Below are 24,673 nucleotides of genomic sequence, written 5' to 3' on the forward strand. Positions count from 1 at the left end.
CATCCTGATTGGATGGAGTTAGCTGATTGGTTGTAGTAGTCGTGTGGCTGGAGGTCACAGTTGGGGGTCGTAGCGTCCTGATTAATGATCCTTTCCAGCGTGTCTCCAGCTCAGCCAGCTCAGGCATGTAGATGGGCAGTATTGATCAGGAGAGGGATAATCAGGAGAGGGATAATCGCATTTCAATTCAGTCAATCTGCGAAAGCGGAATGGAAATTCCGATTCATCTCATGAATCGACCGATTCAGCATCGGATTGCGCTAATGCACCGTTCTTGTGTTGTTTTCCTCTGCTGTACAGCGTCATAGTGAGTGATATGAATCAGTTTGTTTCACTGACAGCATTCAGGAGGTCAACCCAATCATTTAACTTCCATTGGAGTGCCACTGCCCCAGACGTCGGGATTTTTTCACCAGAAAAGAGAATATCAGAATATCAGTCTTCAACCGTCAGATTCCATCTAATGAAGTAGAAGTAGTAGACACTTTTATGGGAATTCAGGGCATGGAATATGTAAGCCTGAGTCAGACCGTTAGATGGCGTAGAACGGCAGCCATTTAGCCCCCCCCTCTCCAGAGAGATGACGTATGACAGCCGCTGAGACAAGACAATGATATACATTTACATCATTGGCATTTAACAGGCACATTTATCTAAAGTGAAACACATTTGTCTGAGTAAGTGAATCATCCAACCATCAGTCATCATCTAACTGTCAGTCATCGCAAGAAAAATACATCTATGTTATGACCAGGGGCCATTGGCAGTCACAATGCTACAAGAAGGAAGAATTACAGATTTTTAATAATAATTGTAATATTTACAGTAGAGAAAGTGTACTGTACAATGATGGTGGGGGGGGGGGGGCTTTACGCCATTGTCTTTGCGTCTGTCCCGACTTTTCTTTCTATTTCCGTGCCCGGAAAGTCACGACGCACCGCAGCAGCGCCAGATGACACAGCGTGACAGAGAGCGGCGGCTCGGCACGCCACCGTCAGTCCACGGTTTGAGGAAAACCCAGTAATTAGCCTGAGCACAGCAATTATCCAACACTGTGTTGTCATTTCCTGTCTTAGATTGATAGTTCATGTACAGAGGACCAAAGAAGATCATGTGAATCACGTTGTTGTGATTTCAGGGATCTGTTTGGTACAGCGACACTGCTGTGTTGTCGCATGGCACACCACGCTACCACGGTCCCAGCAACCATGTAGAAGGGCTACAGACGAGCGACATTGTTGGAGATGGTTTTGACCAAAATGAATAAAATATGAAGGTGGTTTTGACGCGAAAACACTGCGGCCTGCCATCTCTCGTGGAGATGCTAATATGAGCTCTCTCTTCACGTGCCAGGACCGCTACATAATAACTAACATAATAGACTTCAGGCCACTCTCAACAAAGAGAAGCTATGCGAAATGAATTCCAACAAGTGTTTTTTTTTCCTGATGGATGGGCAAATGTTATGGGACTCAACATGTTTTTCTGGAACTATTCAAATATACAGCGGTGGAGTCGTTATCCGTGACCTCACGCTTGGTATCTCTGGGCTGACAGCAGACATCCATTATTAAGTGGGTCTATCATTTAGTAATTTATGGTGAGCTGTAAGTGTACCTGCTGATTCACTGTTGAAGATGACTTGTAATTAATTGTGATGAATGGTTGCCTAGCGATTGCTAATGTGCCCCTAAGACAGAGCTCTCGGCTGGTCACATTACCATTGGGTGATTAAACGTCTTCAGTGCAGCCCGCGGGACATGTAGACAATGACATCATCTCGTGGACATGACATGTGGAGACCCTCCAGTCCCCAGACTAGCAGCAGGCGTGATAACTCTATGAGACGTGTAGTTGAGAGGGGCGAGGCGAACCGAATGAGACATCAGAATCAGAATTATTTTTATTGCTTTATTCGCACATGCAGGAAATGTACTTGGTGTGGTTGGTTCATAGGACATATAAACAACAATATAATTCATAAAACAACAACAACAATGTAATACACAGCAATATATAAGCACATTATTTTTTAAAAGACAATGACAGAAAGTGGAACAATAATTATATGGATTATATGGACATGGAGGACCGGTCACAACTCTTTACATTTGCATATCAGCCCAGTAGAGCTCTCAGGTCTTCTGCTAGCATATCAGCGCAATAGAGCCCTCAGGTCTTCTGCTAGCATATCAGCCCAATAGAGCTCTCAGGTCTTCTGCTAGCATATCAGCCCAATAGAGCTCTCAGGTCTTCTGCTAGCATATCAGCCCAATAGAGCTCTCAGGTCTTCTGCTAGCATATCAGCCCAATAGAGCTCTCAGGTCTTCTGCTAGCATATCAGCCCAATAGAGCTCTCAGGTCTTCTGCTAGCATATCAGCCCAATAGAGCTCTCAGGTCTTCTGCTAGCATATCAGCCCAATAGAGCTCTCAGGTCTTCGGACACTGGCTTTCTCTGTGTCCCACGTGTACAAAAGAAGAGATTTAGTGAGGCTGCATTCTCATTTTATGCCCCCAGATAGGTGGAATGCACTGCCAGTTTACATTAGGGATTCAACTTCCATCTTTTTAATATTGCCTTTATTAAATGACTAAATAATTAAATGATGATTACATAATGATTAAAGCACTTTGAGCTGCAAGGTTTGCAGGAAAAGTGCTATACAAATAAATGTTTTATTATTATTATTATTGCAGGAACAAATAAAAGCAGGGAGGCAGGGTACAGACCGGACAAAAGGGCCATGTCCTAATTGGCAGCTGCCATCTAACATGCTGTCAGCATGAGGGGGTCAGCTGGTCAGAAGGAAATGACATCCACCAACCTTTACCTCAGAAGGTAGCTTCAAAGGCTATCGAACCGTTGAACCCGGTCGTGTCGTAGCTATTGAAGTCCAGATGAAGGAGTATTCCAGTTGAATCGATGTCCTCAGATTCCTCGTGGTGTAGACAGACAGTAGACAGACAGTACGCCAGAGGGGAAGCTTTTTGAAGTCGTTGGCAAAGTAGGAGGCGCGCAGCAGGTTTATCAAGGTCCGTCTTGCAGGATGCTTTGGTACGCTGCTGCCCAGAACCAAGGTACAAGGCCCGTGGCTTTGGCCAACAAAGAGTTCTGTTTCTTTAGCCATTATTCCTCCCTGGTTCAAGAAAAACATATCTTTCTCTCTTCACTTTCATGCTCAAACTATAAACTATAGCCTCGTGACACGTGCAGAACAACTTGTAGGTCGGATAATTGAAAGATGAAGGCAAATTAGCGGTTACATATTACTTCTGCTCTGAACTAATTGTTCTATTTTGACATGTGGCTACAATAGGGAGACACCGGTGTCACGTTCTCCTCAGGAACGGAGAGACCCGCTAATTATGAGTCCTTTCCTGCTCTTTTCAAGCTGATGAAGGGAGGGAGGGAGGGAGGGAGGCAGGGAGGGAGGCTGGGCTGAGGAAGATGGAGACGCTAAGTCATTCCCCATGATTAATTCAGGTGAGACGCAGCCTAGCCCCGCGGGAACGTCGGGGGGGTAATTACAGGAAAGGAGAGGAGCGCTAGTGTCACCCGGGCGCAAGTACGCCAACCGCTAAGACAATTAGTACTGAAAGGAACACACTGACAATCTCCCTTTGAACCCCTTATAGCCGTTTCACAAAGGGGTGGCAGTGCTAGGGGAGGTTTGGCTTTGAGCAAGGCTATAATTGGGGGCAATTTGGCTTGATGAACTGCAGCCCTGATGAGAATCCAGCGAGGGGTTTTGCTAAGTGTGCCCAGTAGCAGGCGGCTAAACTCTCTCTTGCACTGACCATACGGATCGTTTGATGGCTGCCTGACCTGTTTGTGCTGACAAGAATCCGCCAATTTATTTGAGGTGGTGCGTTCGGAGCGGGGTTCACAGTTTACTTTGGTGTGTGACGCCAGGGGGGACAGTTGAAACAGCTGAAACTACTCCAGTTCACTATCCCACTGATCCCATATTATGTGTTTACATCCCTCAGATAGACAGATGTAAGGGATGTAGTTAACACTAAAAGGTGTCGGTTCCCAGGTGAGCGTCCTCTTCAGCTAGACCACTGGTGTCATACAGTCACCGTCCGTTTGGACTGTGCTCAGCACCATGAAGAGCTCCAGGTTGTGTTTGGCCTCCCAGCCAAAGCGGCCATGTATGGATGACCTGGAGAGATATGCAGCTGGGACTAATCTTCTGTGACGGGGGGGGAAACTACCTTGGGTGTCGACACTTTGCTGTCCAAGGGGTGAGGAGGTATGGAGCCCTGCTGTGTGTGTCACAGTGATGTGATAGGTCTGAGTGAAGAGAGTGATTTCCGGCTAGAATAATGAGATGATCTGGGTGAGGAGGGTTGATTAGAGGAGAGTTGAGGGATGCTGTTCTGTGGTGGTTTATATTGCTGCTCTGTGCATTTTCTTGGCTACTTTATTATCCTACGTACACACTACACACTCAATATGCAGCTGTGTAGGTTGATGTACTGTAGTCATTCTAGGAAGCTGTGGGGCATTATGAAAGCATCAGTTCACTTTTTCAGCTTGCAGCAGTAAGGCATTGTGTAGTGTTGCTGATGATAGTGTGTGTGTGTGTGTGTGTGTGTGTGTGTGTGTGTGTGTGTGTGTTAATGCACTCTCCTCTCTGCTTCAGACCCATTGATTTCATTTTCATCACTCATTCCATAATGGACTCTGATTCTTGAAGGAACCAATTTTGTTTTTTTGTTTTCTTCCGGATTTCTTTTACTTTTTGTGCCAAGAACCAGGAACATTCCTGTGTTCCAGTCAACTAAGTAAATAATTAGATCGATGAAGTTATTAATTTCTCTGAGGAAACGGGCGACTGGCGCCAGACTGCAGAATTTTCCCTCTCAAAACAGCGCCATCATTCTAGAACACTCATCACTAATGACCTCATCAATAAACGTGAAGTTGCCAAATGTAGGATGAAAGAATTATGAGCACATTTAGAGTGTCTGGCTGTATATTCATGAAGGTATTATAATATATTACATTCATGAATAATATACCTTATAGAAATATAAAATAAATAAATATTATTTGAAGGATTTCACCATTTCTGTATTTGTTACTTGCATGATTAGAAATTGCAACGCTCCTGGTCTTTGTTCCTTTGCTCACCCAACCCTGGTGTCCAAGCCTGGAGCAGGTTGGTACTACAGTATGGTACTACAGTATGGTACTGCCAGCCATGTGGACGCTGGCCTGGTTTTGAGCCAGCAATCTGCCTGATACCAGCGATCGTATGGGTGTGTGAGTAACTGAATTGTGAATCAGCAGATCAGGGAGTGAGCAGGAAAGTGTTTGAATGAAGGAGTGTGTCAGTGAGTGTGTGTCAGTGTGTCAGTGTGTTATGGAGAAGACATTTGAGCACTGATGCAACTGAATGACCTGGAGAACTGGTTCGCATGGAGAACTGGTTGACATGGAGAACTGGTTCACATGGAGAACTGGTTGACATGGAGAACTGGTTCACATGGAGAACTGGTTCGCTTCAAATAAATGTGACAGCAGCTGGTGAAAGGGGGAACAAGTCGGCAACTGATCCAAATGTTTGGACTTTTATTCCGAAAGAAATTAATAAATGTCAACGTTGTTGAAAATCGAAGACAGGCTCGCTGTAAGCCAAAACATTGCTGAGTAATCCCCCACTATACAAACTAGGAAGTAGTGGGGAGGCCATTCCTGATTCTACCTCCACCCGCCTCCTCTATTCGGGTGTTAAGTTGTGACGTGTTTCCGGGTCCAACGTTGGCTGAGGCGCTGTCTTCGAAATGCCTCAGTAATAATAATAATTCATTATATTTGTATAGCGCTTTTCCGAGGCTCAAAGACGCTGACAAATATGGGAAAAACAGGAAAGTGCTGCTGTGTCCCTTGTTGTATGAATAGATCCCAGTCTAAAAAACGATTGAACTGTCATTCTACCGCTGTAGTACACTGGTACTCTGGTGCTTTAGTACACTGGTACTCTGGTGCTTTAGTACACTGGTACTCTGGTGCTTTAGTACACTGGTACTCTGGTGCTTTAGTACACTGGTACTCTGGTGCTGTAGTACACTGGTACTCTGGTGCTGTAGTACACTGGTACTCTGGTGCTTTAGTACACTGGTACTCTGGTGCTTTAGTACACTGGTACTCTAATGCTTTAGTACACTGGTACTCTGGTGCTTTAGTACACTGGTACTCTGGTGCTTTAGTACACTGGTACTCTGGTGCTGTAGTACACTGGTACTCTGGTGCTTTAGTACACTGGTACTCTGGTGCTTTAGTACACTGGTACTCTGGTGCGGGGAATTTCTGGTTTGGACCCGGAAATTGCTAAACGTCACGTTTGACGTCAGACTTAACAACCGAATTGAGTATCCAACCACAACCAGACCTCATAGTGACCTCATAGTGACCTCATAGTGACCTCATGTTCTTCTTCTCTCCGTCTAGGCGATCTGGTATCGCGGGCGATGCACCACCTGCAGCCGCTGCACATCAAGACGCCCAGCAGCAACGGGACGCCGGTCCACCAGAAGAGCGGCTCGGTGCACTGGGAGCCCGAGGCGCTCTACACCCTCTGCTACTTCATGCACTGCCCGCAGATGGAGTGGGAGAACCCCAACGTGGAGCCCTCCAAGGTCACCCTGCAGACCGAGAGGTGAGTCAGTCTGTCCTCCGCTCTCCTCCTCCTCCTCGTCTCAAATGACCTTGTCCTTCTGCTAAAAAAATCTCCTAAAATCTCTATTTGTTTTAATGCTTAGAGGACCAGCCGATATGTGCACGTTGTTGTTGTTCCGGTCCAGCTTAGTGCACAGACAATTCAACCAATCAGCTCATCATAAAGCCCTTGGCTGGGAGGGTTAGTGCTGGGCTAGAACTGAAATGTGCACACCCTCGAGTCCCCAAGGAATGTGTGAGGAAACACTGACCTCAAATGCTCTCTGTATGGGGCGCTTAGGTGGCGTAGTGGATTAAGCGCTGACCATGTACCGCAGGGATCCCGGGTCGATTCCAGCCGCGGACATATCCTGCATGTCATCCCTTCTCTCTCTCTCACCCATCCTTCCTGTCAGAATCTCTATATCTGTCATTAAATAAGAAAAGATATGAGTGGGACTGCCCCACTCAGAAAAAATAACTGTAAAAAAAAAAAAATGATGTCCTTCTTCTGAAAAAATCACCTAAAATCTCGATTTTCTTTAATGCTTAGAGGACCCCCGATATGTGCATGTTGTTGTTGTTCCGGTCCAGCACTAACACAGCCAATTCAACCAACCAATCAGCTCATCATAAAGCCCTTGGCTGGGAGGGTTAGTGCTGGGCTAGAACTGAAATGTGCACACCCTCGGGTCCCCAGGGAATGTCTGAGGAAACACTGACCTCGAATGTTCTCTGTAGAAAAAGCTCCAAAACTAAGTTGCTCCCCTCCCCATCTTTCTTAAAATGCCTTTAACACGAGGACAGCCGTTTAACACGAGGACAGCCGTTTAACACGAGGACAGGCTTTAACACGAGGACAGACGTTTAATACGAGGACAGCCGTGCCTATTTCACCTACTCTTAGCGCTGCCTCTGGGGTCAAATGACCATAGTCTTTAGAATGGGAATCTGCTACTAACACACAACGATCACTAGATGGAGCCTCTTGTAAATTTGCCTGCCTCCTACACAGAAAAACTGCAAAATAGCTTCATACTAGCTTATCCTGATGTGATTTTCAAAATGTAAGGATACTGGGGTGGTAGAACGCACATATCTAGGAAAAGTCATGAAAGGAGGGTCCTGAAATTTGATAGAGTGCAAAGGTATAAAAACATGTTTTACCCGCTTGGCACAAATGACCCCATCCATGGTTGTTCTAGTGTTAATGACCCACCTGTAGAGTCAACTAACCCTCCACTCTCGGCAAAGTTACTCTCTGCAGACAGAGGAGGTAAGTCCGTAAGATATAGTGTAGGCGGATGGGCCCTGACATCTCCTCCACAGCCAGCAGTGAGTGGGCAGATTGATGGGAGCGGTGGGACTCGACCGGAGCGGACGGACGCCTCGGCTCCCCTCAGAAGAGCTAAAACGTCATCTCAGTGACACAGGGGAGAGGAGCGAATGTCGGACAGAACGATGCGTCAGCAGGCTTGCGGGTCCCCGGAGAGCAGACGGTCTGTTCTGCATTCTGCTCAAAGGCAAGGGAGGGGATAACCAACAAGAAAGACAGGAGGGGGGGCGAGAGAACAGAGGAGAGAGAGAGAGGGTGATAAAAAAGTGAGGATGGGAAACTAGGAGAGAGTTTTGTGTGTAGTAGTCGTTCTGTGGAGATACTGAAGAGGGAAAGTTACTGCTGTCTTAAGTTTTACCATCCCACAGGGAAATGCCTGTGAGCTCTGTGAATAATAATAATAATAATAATAACAATATCAATATCTTGTATTTGTATAGCGCTTTTCCTGCAAACGTTGCAGCTCAAAGTGCTTTAATCATTATAACATCTTAATTTAATTATTTTGTAATTTAAATGCAATATTTAAAGGATGGGTTTTTATAATCTTCATTTAATTTAATTCAGCCCTCCTCCCCTTTCCCCTTATGAGGCAGGCCGGCATTGTAAATAAGAATGTTGTTCTTAATTGTCTCGCCTGGTAAAATAAAGGTTAAAAAAAAAATAATATTTAAAAGATTGAAGTTGCATCCCTAATGTAAACTGGCAGTGCATTCCACAATTTGGCTGCATAAAATGAGAATGCAGCCTCACCAAATCTCTTCTTTTGTACATGTGGTACACAGAGAAAACCAGCGTCAGAAGACCTGAGAGCTCTATTGGGCTGATATGCTAGCAGAAGACCTGAGAGCTCTATTGGGCTGATATGCTAGCAGAATACCTGAGAGCTCTATTGGGCTGATATGCTAGCAGAAGACCTGAGAGCTCTATTGGGCTGATATGCTAGCAGAAGACCTGAGAGCTCTATTGGGCTGATATGAATGTCAAAGGAGGTGTCAAAACTGTGATTTCATCAGTTCAGATTCAGTAAGATGAATCATGGTTGTATCAGCAGCTGCTGATTTCAATACTGGGTTTTTTAGGATGATGTAACTAGTTGGGGGTTTCTTGTTCCTGGATCCTGTAGTGAAGTCATCAGGTTGTGAGTATGTGTTTGTGATGACCACTGGTGATCTCTCTCTCTCTCTCTTTCTCTCTCTTTTCTAGAATGTAACATCTCCCTATTAAGTATTTGCCTTGTAATAGATGTATAATACATTATTATTGAAGCTTTATTAAATCTGATTCATTCTATTTGACCTTTCTTGCACTAAATAAGCACAGTGACAATTATTTGCACATAGTGATAATTACATGGGAGTCAGATTATCAATGTTATATATATTTAGCTGTCAAGAAAATATAGTTGAAAGTCTGCCAAATATAATTGACGGAATACAATACAATATCTTTCGAGAACTTAAGTCGATATGAAATTAAAATGACTCATATTGGGTCCATATGACACTGGTGCATCTGAGCATTTCTGTGAGAATAAGTTAGATCATGAATTAGTTGAAAATCCTGTAAGGAAGCGAGATTATATTTCAGTTTTTTTTGTGTAGGATCAAGCTCTTCTAGCTTGGTTATTTTGGCATAGTTTATTTAAGCAATAGCTCACGACAGGCCGTGGTATATGCTTATTATATCACAGCTAAGGGGCGTTGTTCGGCCCGACGCGAAGCGGAGGGACGGCAACCCCCTTAGCTGTGATATAATAAGCATATACCACTGGCCTGAAGTGAGCTATTGCTTTTATAAAACGGTTACCAACACTGTCAATATGAATTAGAAAAGCACACTCAAATTCAAATAGTTTTTATTCGTAATTAATCATCTTAAATAGTTCCCCTCAAATAAAATAGTTCCTCTTATTGCTGACAAAGCTGTTGTCACAGCGCGCGGCTGTAGTGGACGCAGGCAGGGCACTCCGAAAACGTCTCGACACATTTTCAAACAGGCTTTATTTTGATAAACAGACCACATATTGGGAATCTACATGGTTACTTTGCGTAGGATTATTATTATTTTATTTTTTTTATTTGATAAAATGTCCTTGAGATTGAATTAAAAGTCTGTTATATTTGGAATGTTGACCTTGAAACAGGCGTATTCATTTCGAACTGTGATGAGGCTCTACTAATCGTAGCTGTGGTATACGCTCAATATACCACGGCTATGAACCAATCAGATTGCTTGATTTCACCTATCCGTTTTATAATTTTATTTTTATGTGTCATATGGGGCACCGAGAATGTACTGTACACATATGTTTTACTTGCCACAGTGGTGATTTGGTGAAGCAGTATTGCTGTCTATAGGTTATTTACTCAGATATTCTCTCCTGTGAAAGATTTCCTCTGCTGGCAATTCTTTGTATTGGCTGTCACTGGTCGGCTGGCTACGCAGAGGAACGACATTAACCAGCAATGTTTTTCTTTTAGGCTGGGCCTCCCTTTCTCTACCCTACAGTGGAATGAATGGGAAATATGTCTCCTGACTACCACACATTTATTTTATCGCAAGCTTTGAGGAAAGGGAGGAGGTCGGGAGTGTCAAATTAGTCAGCTGGCTGCTGAGAAGTTGAGAAAGCCCTGCAGTAGTGTTTTTGCCCGAGTTGAAATTCCTGGCAGGCTGTCTGGTTGGAGGTGTCTAGGGAGAGGGATAGTCGATTCGGTGAGAAACACTTGGTGCCCTGAACAAAGTAGGCCAGTCAAACATAGTGCGCTGATATCCAAAGGGCGGGTGTTGGCTTGATTAATTATAAAACCTCAGACAGAAAGGTTTAGCAGGCTGGACTAGCTCGGTAGAAAGGAGAGTCTGCCTCGTCAACAATATTGCACAACTTAGGGATCGGAGAAGCTTTTTTGGCCTCCTCTCTCTGTAGATTTTTGGATGGTGTATTGGCGTAGATATCGGACCATCGTAACTCTTGTCATATTCGTTGTTACTCTGTCTGTAATATGTCAGTTCGGTTGTTTACCGACATCTTTTGGCCGAGATACTCTGGTAAGGCAATTGCAGTGGTTGAATTTGAATCTGATCCATTTCCCTCAATTGAGCTAGTAAATGCACTCAGTGAAACTATCTCTATCCCCTTTCTACTGTTGAATTTTACATTGCTGTTTACCAAAGGTTATCACATTAGAAATGTGCACATAAAATGAGGCTTTTCTGTGATGTAAGTAAGTAAATAAAGCTTTATTTATATAGCGCCTTTCGTACATGAAATGCAACTCAAAGCACTTTGAATATAAACTGATACCAATACCTTTTTGAATAAACATCTCTTCAGCTGCTGGTGAGCATTTGTTTTATCTTCAACACTGCTACCCATAATGAGAGGACCTATGACATTCAAAAGCTTACTTTCATCTCTCAGCTCAGGGGAGAATCACCATTCAGTCTCTACAGTGCCGTGTATGTCGATAAGAACGAGATTGAAGCTTTGCCTCTACACCTCTTGGCTCTTTGTGTGTCGGACTGCTCTGCCTACTGGTCGAGGACGGCATGTGACCGCTTCATAGTGTGATTCTGTAATCTCTTCTTTCACAATTTTAAATAGAGAGGGGGGTTGGGAGGTGGAGAGAGAGAGAGAGAGATAGAGAGAGAGACAGAGAGAGAAAGAGAGAGAGAGAGAGAGAGAGAGAGAGAGAGAGAGAGAGAAAGAGAAAGAGAGAGGGATAGAGAGAGAGAGAGAGAAAGAGAGAGGGATAGAGAGAGAGAGAGAGAAAGAGAGGGATAGAGAGAGAGAGAGAGAAAGAGAGAGGGATAGAGAGAGAGAGAGAGAGAGAGAAGAGTAGTACTTTATTGATCCCATTTATTGATACTTATTTCACTCCACATCATCAATAAATTACAAGGACAAAATGAAAAAAAACAATGACAAATACATGAGAGAGCCTCAGATGGGAGTATTTGGCATTTTGCAGAGTATGTAATTAGGGAATATACAGGCTCAGATGACATTTTTGAAATATGAATATTGAATATGTCAACATGGGAGCCAACACTGGAGGCTCATGGGATATGATGGAGGTATCCTTGGTAACAGCATTCAGGGCTCACTCTCTGACAAGTTGTGTCTAGGCTCATTTAAGTCTGGATTATCTTGCCTTTGAAACAAATATCAACACAATAGAAAATGTATTTACAGTCAATCTGTGGTTAATTGGAAAGGTATTAATACACGTAAACCATCTGTTTTGTCCTGATGTATCTCAATTGATTTGTGAGGTGAACAAGTTACTCTGATACGCCAAATAGCTTCTACAAAAAGCTTCTACAAAAAGCAAGAAGGTGGTTTATTTAATATGTCAAATTAATTTTGTCAGCAAGATTTTTCACAGGATTCATATGGATCCAGTCAACCTACATCTCTAATGTCTGAGGAAATGTTTATGGGTAGGGCCAACAGTTTTTCCTGACCATGTCATCACGCCGCCGGGGGGAAAACTCTGGGGGGGCCCTCTCCATTGTTGGGTTGTATTGTGAACAGCCTTCTGCCCCTCAGCACTGCGTCTCCTGAAGACACCCGCTTTTCCCCTCTACTGTGTCCCCTAAAAACTTCTATTGCCCCCCTTGTACTGTTTCTCTGTTTCTCCAGTGTCAAAAAATAAATAAAAATAAACTAGCTTTAGAAGAAGGTGACAGAAGAAGGTTTTTCCTTCTATCAATGTCCCCGGGCCCGAGCTGGATTACTCTTCCTGCTACGACTGGTGGATTGATAATTCACTTACTTGCTTAGTATTCAAATGTATCGACTGTAAGTCGCTTTGGAATAAAGGCGTCTGCTGCTAAATGCCAAACATTTAAAATGTGTTCTCTCTCCCTGTCTCCCCCTGCAGGCCGTTCATGGTACTGCCCCCACTGATGGAGTGGATCAGGGTTGCGGTGGCGCACACAGAGCATCGACGCAGCTTCTCTGTGGACAGTGACGACGTGAGGCAGGCGGCCCGGCTGCTGCTGCCAGGGGTGGACTGTGAACCGCGGCAGCTAAAGTACGACATGACTCAGACACACCACACACACACACACACACACACACATAGGCACATTTCAAGTCCCAGTGACCCAGGGAAGGTTTCAGTTGCTTCACCATGGCAACAGCTTCTAGCGAGACAGCTGAAGAGCATTATTTAAGCAATATCACACGAGAGGGAGTGTGTTATACTGAATATCAGCCGTGCTCCGTCAACAAAAAATAGTTCCGCAACTGGACTGTTGCCTAGTAACCTGAACACAAACATCTGCAGGCTAGCTACTTTGATATTAACGGTCATTTCGGAGTGATACCTATAGTTAAAAGTCCCAGTGCTGTTATACTGTATATCAGCACTCATGGAATGCCTCTTGTCCAATCAAATTACTTGGTCGGAACTAACTGTTGTATAATATTGTATTACTTCAACTGAGACAAAACGGTTGATAATGAAGCCAGTTCCCAACGACTTACCTAACTAAGGAAATCGTTTTTTTTAACAAAACTGTGCTTTGAACATTGTTTTTGTGTTCTGAATGATACATTTGGAATGAGTGGTAAAGGCAGTCTGTAGCCTGAGTAAATTAATTTAATCTTGTTAAAAATCAGTGCTGATGGTAGTATTTTTTGTGGCTATCTTGCCTGAAGCCCAGGGAGCTAGTTTCAGTTTGAAGCCAAATCTGTCTGAATCTGTTTGAAGCCAACGGCTGTCAATCTCCATCGGGAGAGCCTGAAACTATGCTGCAAGGTTTTTAAGTCCCTTCTCACCTCCTGACCAGGACTATATACATGTGGAGTGAGTGGTGAAGCCTGTCTAGTCGTTAACTGATCGTTGGTTAGTTGGGAGGGGCTGCAACCCTGCTAGTCATCAGAAAAGACAGAATCTGCATTTCTATCCTGACGGTCAAAGAGCGACAGCCTCCTGACACAAAGACGAAGGAGTCAGTCTGTGGAATCCATCGAGGAAGGCCTGAGAGGAAAGCCAAGCTACAGTTTTTATTTTACTCCTCTAGTTAATTTTTTTCACTATTCTGAGTGTATTGACCCTCTATCTCTATTTCAGCAAATATTACTAAATGTTCTCCCCATTCCTCAACGTTCATCCCTCGGGAGGACACATAGACACTACACGTCCCCTACGCAACCCATCTAATCTAATCTACCCCCCCATGCTCAACTGACCACGACTTCACTGTCACGGGAGGACTGTGGAACAGTCAGTGATGAGGAATCAGAGATCTCATCTTACGCCTGCTTCATATCCCTCCACTTCCTTCCTCTCACAGAGTCATGGATTACACAGGAAAACACGGCTACTCCGGCAGCCCTCTCTGACGGCTACTCCTTTTCTCATTCCCCTAGACTCTCTGGTCAAGGGAGAGGCAAAGTGGTCACATCATGTCCTTCCCCTGTCACACCTGTCACACCTCTCCATGTCCACCTTCGAGTACAGCATGCTGTTTCTGTCACCTCCCTAGTCAAACTCAATCTTATTGTTATCTATCTATCTATCTATCTATCTCTCTATCTCTCTATCTATCTATCTATCTGTCTATCTATCTATCTATCTATCTATCTATCTATCCATCTATCTATCTATCTATCTATCTATCTATCTATCTATCTGTCTATCTATCTATCTATCTATCTATCTATCTATCTATCTATCTATCTATCTATCTATCTATCTATCTATCGTCCCCCCAGTCAGATCGGTCACTTCTTAGAAGAGATGGACGTCCTTCTCAGCTTCTTCCCTGAGGACGGCACACCGCTCTCACTACTGACTGACTTCAACATCCAGTCAGAGAACTTCACCAGTTACCCCTCTTCCAGTTTCTGATCATCATTTTGTATCCTTTCCCCTCCCAGTTAGACTCCACCCACACTGTATCCTCTCGCCACAACCTGCCTACCCTCTCCCTCTCCGCTCTCTCTTCCTCTTCCTCATCCTCCCTACCCCTCTGTTGAAACCTTCCCTCTTCTATCCTCTGATGCAGCCTCCTCCACCCTCCTGTTCACTCGTCATGATTCGACCCTCTCTGTCCACTGACCTCAAGGTCAGCATGATCCTCTCTACGCGCTCCTTGGGTGTCTGAAACCCTGCAAGCTTGCAGAATAGGGCTTCGATAGGGCTTCAATAGGGCTTCGATAGGGCTTCAATAGGGCTTCGGGGAGTTGAGAGAAAATGAAGAATGACCTAAAACCTGATGACCTAAAACCTTCTCTCTCTCTCCTCCTCAATTACACCTCCTCCGCATCAGCTAATGAAGCTTCTTACTACTATTCCAAAATTCAACCCTCTGCCTCCGACCCAAGGAAACTGTTCTCCACATTTTCCTCACTTATCAACTCCCCCTCCTCCCTCCTGTCTGCACATGACTTTGTCACCTACTTTGAAGAGAAGGTTGATGGCATTAGCAGCTCTTTCTCTCTACCTCTACCTGCCAACACTGCTACCACTCCTCCCAAACCCAATGCTCTACACCTTGTCTCTGGGTTGTCAGCTCTTTCCCCCCCCTCTCTCCTGATGATATTCTAAAATTGGCCACATCCAAGCAGGTAACCAAATCCTCTCTACCCGCCCTCACCACTGGGGTCCCCCAGGGCTCTGTCCTAGGGCCCTTACTGTCCTCCCTCTACACCAAATCTGTTGGCTCATTAATTTCCTCACATGGTCTATCCTACCGCTGCTACGCAGACGACACTCAACTCTTTCTCTCTTTCTTTCCCCCGTTCTGACTCACAGGTGGCAACATGTGTCTCTGCGTGTCTTGCAAACATTTCTGCGTGGATGTCAGCCCACCACCTCAAGCTCAACCTTACTGTAACAAGACCGAGCTGCTCTTCCTCCCTGGGAAAGTCTTCCCTCTCCAAGACTTCTCCATCACTGTAGAGAACTTTGGTGACCTCCTTCCAGACAGCCAGGAATCTTGGGGTGATCCTTGACAATCACCTATGTGGCGAACATCATCACAGCGACAACACGCCAGATTCTTCCTCTACAACATCAGAAGGATACGTCCATTCCTCACGGGAGATGCAGCACAACGCTTTGTCCAGACACAAGGTGTGTGATCTCCCACCTTGACTACTGCAATGCCCTCTTGGCCGGGCTCCCCGCTGCCTCCGCCATCAGACCTCTGCAGCTCATCCAGAATCTCCCCAAGTTGTCCCATGTCACCCCCCTCCTTCGCACCCTTCGCTGGCTCCTAGTAGCAGCTCGCATCAGATTCAACCCTGGTGCTCGCCTACCGGGCGGTAAAGAAAACAGCCCCTCCCTACTTGCAAGCAATGGTCAGCCCCCAAACCCCGGCCTGATCACTCCGCTCCTCCACCTCTGCTGGCCACCTGGCACCACCGCCTCTACGTGGATGCAGCAGTCGTGCTACTCAGTCACGGCTTTTCACTGTGCTGGCGCCCCGCTGGTGGAACGAGCTGCACACTGCTGTCAGGACTGCAGAGTCACTACCTGTCTTCTGCCGTAGATTGAAGATCTCTTCAGGCTACATCTTAACTGTCCCTTCTAAAGACCTCTTCATCCCCGCTACCCCCCTGTAAAGATTCTCTACTGAAAATACATTTATAATAATACAAAATTAAATCATTTTAAAAAGTAGTCCTTCTTCTAGCATTGTTACTTTCACATTTTTCTTCTTTTTTTCCGTTCATTTAGCAGAGGCCTTTATCCAACTTACAACAAATCCATTTGTCTAAGTAAGTGAATCATCTGTCCATCACTCATCGCAAAGTAATCTATGCTCAGGCCAGGGGCTATTGGCAGTCATAATGTTAGAAGAAGGAATAATTATTTTAGTTATAATTAATTATTTACAGCAGAAAAACTGTACAGGGGCTAGAGGGGATGAAGAGTGCACGCACACGTGTCAGTGTGTGTGCACGTGTCAGTGTGTGTGCACGTGTCAGTGTGTGTGCACGTGTCAGTGTGTGTGCATGTGTCAGTGTGTGTGCATGTGTCAGTGTGTGTGCATGTGTCAGTGTGTGTGCATGTGTCAGTGTGTGTCAGTCTCCAGCAGGCAGCCTCTCTCTTCAGCTGGAGAACAGATCACCTTCAGTTTCAGCCAGGCTGTGTACAGTAGTAAACTAGCAGGCTTATCTCCACACACCCCAATCAGCCATTATGACTGCCAATGTCCCCTGGTCCTAGCATAGACTTATTTTCCTTAAGATGACTGATGGATAGATGATGCACTTACTTAGATACATAGACAAATGTACTTGTTATTGTTATAATGCCGTAAAATGTAAAAGCACTCAACCTGAGATCTCCAACAAACAAGCCTACAGTGCTGCAGTAATGTGTGTTCCTGGAGTTATGTCGTGTAGAATTATAAGGTTCTATCTCCATTTTTGGTCAAAATTTAGTTTTTTACATAATCTGATCCATTAGGTGTTTATTAATGCCTGTGTGGTGTTATTTTTAAAATGTTGACATTTTTGAGTTAGTAATTAATAAAATACAAAGGTTCCATCTCACAAAACATAATGGAATGTAAAACTTTGACGCTCAATATCTCTGAACTGCCCTAAACGGAGATAGAACCTTATCATTCTAAACGGAGATAGAACCTTATCATTCTAAACGGAGATAGAACCTTATCATTCTAAACGGAGATAGAACCTTCTCATTCTAAACGGAGATAGAACCTTATCATTCTAAGCGGAGATAGAACCTTATCATTCTAAACGGAGATAGAACCTTATCATTCTAAAACGGAGATAGAACCTTATAATTCTAAACAGAGATAGAACCTTATTATCATTCTAAGCTCACGTTGTACGTATATATCCCTGCTTGACCATGAAACCCTGGATCCTCACTCTCACCCTCTCAGGGCAGACGACTGTTTCTGTGCCACCCGGAAGCAGGACGCCGCTTCTACAGAGGCCAAGTTCCTCCAGGACCTGGGCTTCCGGATGCTCAACTGTGGGCGGACGGACCTGGTCAAGCAAGCCGTCAACCTACTGGGCCCTGATGGGATCAACAGTATGAGTGAACAGGTTAGAACACGGCTACTCACACACACACACGTGCGCACATGCACACGCGCATATACACACACACACACACACACACACACTCACACACACACACACTCACACACATATACATGCACACACACTCACACATACATACATGCACTCACACACACATACATGCACTCACACACACACACACACACACACACACACACACACACACGCACACACACACACACACATACACGCACACACACACACACACACACACACACACACACACACACACACACACATACGCACACACACGCACTACATTCACTCTCTTAGTATGTAGTACGTAGTAGCTAATTATGTGGTAATTGCAAAGTATCATATAGTAATGATATTCATTTTCACCATGATAGTAACTGTACACTATAAAGTATTGTTATTCAACATAGAATATATACGGTTATACGGTTATTCACATTCCAGGGTTTCATCCTTCTGCACCATTTACACTCAACACCTTAACAAACGCTCCCTCAGACTCAGCAGCACCACAGCACTCACAACGCTCCGCCAGCTGACAGTCTAATGTCTCCCCGTCGATAGACCCAAGCCTTCTGGGTCCGAGTGTTAATGTAATATGGGAATTTCTGCCGCTCCCCAGTCAATGGAAATATTGGCTGTTCTTTGCGCCGCTGAGTGGAGTAGCTTATGGGCAATCAGATTTTCCACGGTCCAGCAGAGCAGCAGAGCCTGGTTAGGTTCAATCAGGACAATCCTGCTGGGGGCCTGCTGGCATTTACTTCACAAAACAGATCCCAGATCTGTAAGTTTTCCCTCAGCCTGTTTGTACAAAGCCCCTCTTACCACATGTGTTTTTAATGGAACAGTGTATGTGTATGTGGTACCGAATCCATGAAGATAGTAAAGAGTAGCGACCGGCAGGCAATGTTTTTGCTCCCCCTCAGTATGGCCCTCTGACGGGTCAGTATGGCCCTCTCTCTGAAGGGTCAGTTTGGCCCTCTGGGTCAGTATGACCCTCTGACGGGTCAGTATGACCCTCTGATGGGTCAGTATGGCCCTCTCTCTGACGGGTCAGTATGGCCCTCTCTCTGACGGGTCAGTATGGCCCTCTCTCTGACGGGTCAGTATGACCCTCTGACGGGTCAGTATGGCCCTCTCTCTGATGGGTCAGTATGGCCCTCTTGATCGGTCAGTATGGCCCTCTTGATGGGTCAGTATTACCCTCTGACGGGTCAGTATGACCCTCTCTCTGAAGGGTCAGTATGACCCTCTGATGGGTCAGTTTGGCCCTCTGAAGGGTCAGTATGACCCTCTGAAGGGTTTGAGAGCTCCAAAAATCTGGACGTAAGCAGAATCTATTGAGCGGTGTAGCTTGTGAATGTGACTTTGCACTATTTCGAATTCACTCGTAAAATAAGATTTCTGTAAGTGATGCAGAGACACAGACAGCTACATATGACAGCAATGAAATACGAGCTTCAATGTTTCAGAACTGCCAGGAATAATTTTGCCCTTCATTTAATTTTTGGCACTGATCATGATCTCCCAATGGCCCCTCGCCTGCCTGCAGATCCTCTGGAGTCTAGACAGGGACAGTGAGTGATCCCAGGAGACCAGGGTCTGAATCACCCCACAGGGATATCAGTCACCAACAAAGAAGTACTTACGGTTATTATCAGCGAGTCATAAGCTGCACCTATAGCGCCCTTCTACATAACTGAACGCCTATTAACTATCCCAATGCAGACAAGCCGTGGGGAAGTGTGTTTTATGGAACCTCATCTTGAAAGGCAGCTTTATATAACCGTAAACCCGCCGCCGGGGGATAATGTGATGGATTGGAGAGTGTTGCCATTGGAAGATGGGTTGCCTGCCTTGTGTGCAAATAGATCTTCTGCTGGTGTCTCATATCCGCCACTGTAATAAGGCTGACATAATATTGACTGCAGCCTATATAGGATGATGCTCCCTGCATGGAGCGTAGCAGCATATGTGTGTAGGTGTGTTTTAGCCTGTGGGAGGCCAGTGGACATATGTTGGCGTGTTGTTATGATGTAACATGATGTGTTGTTTGTTTGTTAGCCATATTGCCGCTCATCCCCCAAGATGTGAATTTGTAATCTGCTAGTTTCTAGTTGGGAGTCACAACTACGTAGATGTGATAAGAAAAGCACAGACCAGGCCTGATCACCTGACAGCTGTGGGATACGCGCCATATGCCTTGACAAATTGTTTCTGCATCTGATTATCATCCAGGGAATAGCAGAACATTATCGTGTGTGTGTGTGTGTGTGTGTGTGTGTGTGTTTGTGTGTGTGTGTGTGTGTGTGTGTCTGTGTGTGTAGGCCCGTATGAATATAGAGTATGGTAGATTTAAGACCTGTATAATCAGGTTTTCACAACAACATCTCACTGCTAAATAGGCACTGAACACACTTCAGCGCAGCTCCATCGCCGTCAAAAGGGACTTTTATATGATCCTCTCTCTGCTGGCGCTCTGAATGTCTGCGGAGGCATTCCTGGCACCCTACGGTGCTGTGAGAGTGACTCCTCTATTTGACTGTGTCTTGGGCCCCCCCACCCCTCCCCTCTCTGTCCTCCCCCTCCCCCTCTCCTCTAGGGTATGACGCCTCTGATGTACGCCTGCGTGCGCGGGGACGAGGCCATGGTTCAGATGCTGCTGGACGCGGGGGCGGACATCAACAGTGAGGTCAGTGTCACTGGCCGCATCGCGTGGCGGTGGTATAAAATGCTAAATGCTAAAATCGGTTCCATCCTCCCATCTCAAGTTCAATGTGTGTTTGTTCCCATGTGACACGGTCTGGTCATTTGGGCAACCGCAAGTCGGCAACCAATCAAAATGTTCTGACTTTTATTTTGAAACACAGAAATACATTTCAACATACTAAAATACTACTATATTACTATAACATAGCTATATAATATATATAATAACTATAACACTACTTTAGATTGTCAGCAGGCTCACAGAACAAGCTGTGTTAGTTGACTAGCGATGTGTTGTTGATTCTCAACAACGCTGAAATGTGTTTAGGTTTTCCGAAAGAAAAGGCCGAACATTAAATCGGATGCCGACTTGCGGTCCAACTGACCAGACCGTGTCACCGACATGTTGTTAAGACAGTGAACCCTGTGTTGTGTTGTGATGTTGTTCGATGCTCCTCCTCTTCCTCCCATCTTCCTCCCATCTTCCCCCCTGCTCTTGGCATGCTTTCTGTAGCGCTGGTGGCTGGTTACATGAAGTGCATCTACACATAGAATTCAAATAGGGAAAAAAATGTATAAACATGGGTTGCAGTTCCAAATGATAGACATTATAGCATATATTACTACAGACAACTTATCATAAGTCACTGAAAGTAGTCTATATCATCTGCAAGAATGTTAGCTCTGTATGCTCCATGTTAATGGAGGATGGATCATCGTATAGAGATGCACTCAGTGTAACTTGTTGCCTTAGGTCTAATACATGAAGCATGAACTTTTACATGAACTTTTATGTCGATAGAGAGCAAGCATAGAAGCCCTACTTTGCAGTGGTGGTAGAATGTTCACAGCAGAAGAACATTATTGCCAGAAAGACAATGCCATTTCACCCCACGTTTCTCCAGCCTGCAGTCAGTTAGCCTTGGTGGGTACAGAGCAGGACAGACATGGTCAGAGATGTGTCCTAGGTCTAGGTGGTGAGAGATGTGTCCTAGGTCTAGGTGGTGAGAGATGTGTCCTAGGTCAGGGTGGTGAGAGATGTGTCCTAGCTCTAGGTGGTAAGAGATGTGTCCTAGGTCTAGGTGGTAAGAGATGTGTCCTAGGTCTAGGTGGTGAGAGATGTGTCCTAGGTCTAGGTGGTAAGAGATGTGTCCTAGGTCTAGGTGGTAAGAGATGTGTCCTGGGTCTAGGTGGTAAGAGATGCTTCATGGATGTGACCCCATCGTAGCGCCGCTGTGTTGACCTGGTGTGTGACTGTCTGTCTGTCCCACCCATCAGTCATCATGTCTGTGTGGAGGGTTGGAGAGTTGACTCATGTGCAAAAGCACCGCCTGTGAATCCACTAGACTACTACTACTATATATGTCACTACTACTATACTACGTCAGGTCATGTAGCATTACCAGTGTCGGGGAAGCTGAAAATACTGTATATTTAACTAAATTACCAGTTACTTTATAAGGGAAGAAGTTGAACTAAACTAAAGCTACCCTTGAGAGAAAAATAGTGTGTCAAACTAAAGCTACTTTGCTACATCGAAACTACTTTGTCCAACACAAGAGTTTCTGAAAGATGGCTAGTCTGTACTACCCTCTAGTCTGTACTACCCTGTACAGAAACTGAACCGCCAAAATGCTCAGAAGTCACTGAGAAAGATAAACAGGTGAGGTGGAGCAAAGTGGGGGGACAGAAGCAGTAAGGGAGTTCAAAGGATGGAATAATAGTTACATACATTTCTTCTTTTTTTTGTCGTCAAAGTCAGTCAGTAGTTACAGTCAGTAGTTACAGTAGCTCACCACTACATGAAAACACGACTTACGATTTAAATTGAGTTTAACTACCAACTGCCAAGCTACAGCAGAATGCAGTTACACTGTTACACTAACGGTTAACTGACATAGTGGAACTACTCCCCAATACTAAAACTGGTAATTACTTTGTCGCTTGTCATTATTTCAACATTTTGCTATCTTCTCTTTCTAGTATAGTTCCAGATATCCAGCATTTAATATTAAATAAAAAATACAATTAATAATTTAGCACTTTGAAGTGACATCACTATCAATAAACCATGGGGTACTAAAACACAGCAGATGCAATATTTCACTCTGCTGGCTTTTTTAAAAAATGCTTCCGATGATCGTGCCGAGCTGTGATTTGAAATCACAAGGGATCTGGACTGAAACTGAATAACACTAGTAAGAAGGTGTTCTGGAGGCTAGCTCCCAGCCATTGATGTTTTGCTCATGAGTCACCGCTGCAGTGCTCAGCTCTTTCTTTAGACTTTAGACAGTGTGTGTAGTCCTTGCCAATTATCTATTCTTCCTGGGTCTGGGTCCCTTCAAATGAAACACCATTTACAGTCGGAGCGAGGGAGATCACAGACACAGTGGTTATGGCTTTGTCTCGACAGGGAGGTGTATAATATAGAAGTATGTCTGCCAGTGAGGCAACGCGAATTAGGTGACGGAAATACTTGAGTTATGAATAGGAATCAAGCTGGCCACTTTTCTTTCCTCTAAGCCTTTCTGGTCCTGGACATATGAGACCATCCCTGATCTGATCCTTAGGCCTCTGCCGTTTCCCCCTCACTTTACACTATCCCTCCATATTGCTTTTCTTTCTCTCCCCCCCCCCCCTTCCCCCTCCCCTTCCTCCACTGCGAATGTTAACAGCTGTATATCTCTCTCCCCTGAACTTTGACCTATGACCTATGACTTCCCAGGTGCCCAACACAGTAAACAAGCATCCCTCAGTTTACCCTGAAACGCGCCAAGGGACGCCACTCACGTTCGCCGTGTTACACGGACACGTCCCTGTCGTGCAGGTAGTGACGTCTTTGACCCGTGACCTTTGCCCCTTTGGCCCTTGCCCTTGACCTTTGCACCCAGACGGTGTTATATATTATTATGGGGAAGCATAATAACAACGGCTAACTCCGTAGATCCTGAGTGTTCTTTCCTTTCCAATCCTGTTTGTTCATGTCTAGAGGAAATGTCGTGTACCTATGGAACAAGAGTTTCTCAGACTCAGGTAGCCTACAGACTATTGTTTTTGTGATGTGTGGACCGCATGGTGTCTGAACGATTCCCCCAGACCCAGGCGTAACCATCACCATAGCAACTATAGCATCGAAATAAAGCAAGAGTGAGAAGTAACTTCAGGCGAACACCAAAATGCTCACACAGTAAAGATCCACACTAGAGAACTCCAGGGGTGCTAAATATCTCAACAATGTCCTCTATAGTTGATGTATAATAGATTTTTGCTGCAAAAGTTACAAACTGGTTCCTGGCTGAAAGATCTGCAGATCTATTCAATTATTCATCCACCCACAGTCAAATTGTGTTCTCATCCTTCTTGTTTTGTGTAGCTCACAAGAGGAAAACGTTCAAATCTGACAGCTCAACAACCAACTGAAACAGTCAAACCCAGCAGTCATAAGAATAAGAACGGCCTTTTTAGGGTGTTTTTATATTAGTCAGTGTCAGGGTTATGAGGTCATCAGAGCCTAGCTGACCAGCGGTCCTCGTAGGACGAGGTCCCCGTTGTCTAGCTTGGCTTCCACCCTGGCTAACCTTGATGATGAGTTGTGTTTCTCCCCCCCCCCCCCTCAGCTGCTGCTGGACGCCGGGGCCAGTGTGGAGGGCGCCCTGCAGGAGGGGGCAGAGAACTACACAGAGACCCCGCTGCAACTGGCCTCCGCTGCAGGTACGCCATGATAATAATAATAATAATAATAATAATTCATTACATTTATATAGCGCTTTTCCGAGGCTCAAAGACGCTGACAATATGGGAGAAACGGAAAACACAGAAACAACAAGCAACAGATAACATGGGCACATGGAACACAGAGTTAACGAACGGGGAGTGGGGGGGGGTGGTAGGGTTAGGGGAGATGGG

The 24,673-nt window shown here is 45.0% G+C and overlaps 1 protein-coding gene across 2 annotated transcripts in view; it reads left to right on the forward strand.

Annotated features, from left to right (window-relative positions):
• The window catches only part of LOC308163215 (ankyrin repeat and BTB/POZ domain-containing protein 3-A-like), a gene marked incomplete at both ends in the record, with an annotated part of 139,783 nt that overhangs the window by 92,075 nt on the left and 23,035 nt on the right, over positions 1-24,673 (forward strand). For both annotated transcript variants that reach the window (XM_080537390.1, XM_080537391.1), the window contains 6 exons: positions 6,462-6,669; positions 12,891-13,043; positions 17,881-18,046; positions 20,661-20,750; positions 23,493-23,594; positions 24,385-24,478. In XM_080537390.1, the coding sequence (XP_080393516.1) occupies positions 6,462-6,669; positions 12,891-13,043; positions 17,881-18,046; positions 20,661-20,750; positions 23,493-23,594; positions 24,385-24,478 (813 nt within the window). The remainder of the gene's footprint in view (positions 1-6,461; positions 6,670-12,890; positions 13,044-17,880; positions 18,047-20,660; positions 20,751-23,492; positions 23,595-24,384; positions 24,479-24,673) is intronic.

The sequence above is a fragment of the Nansenia antarctica genome (genome assembly GCF_963989245.1).
Source record: "Nansenia antarctica genome assembly, chromosome: 8".
Classification (NCBI taxonomy): domain Eukaryota; kingdom Metazoa; phylum Chordata; class Actinopteri; order Argentiniformes; family Microstomatidae; genus Nansenia; species Nansenia antarctica.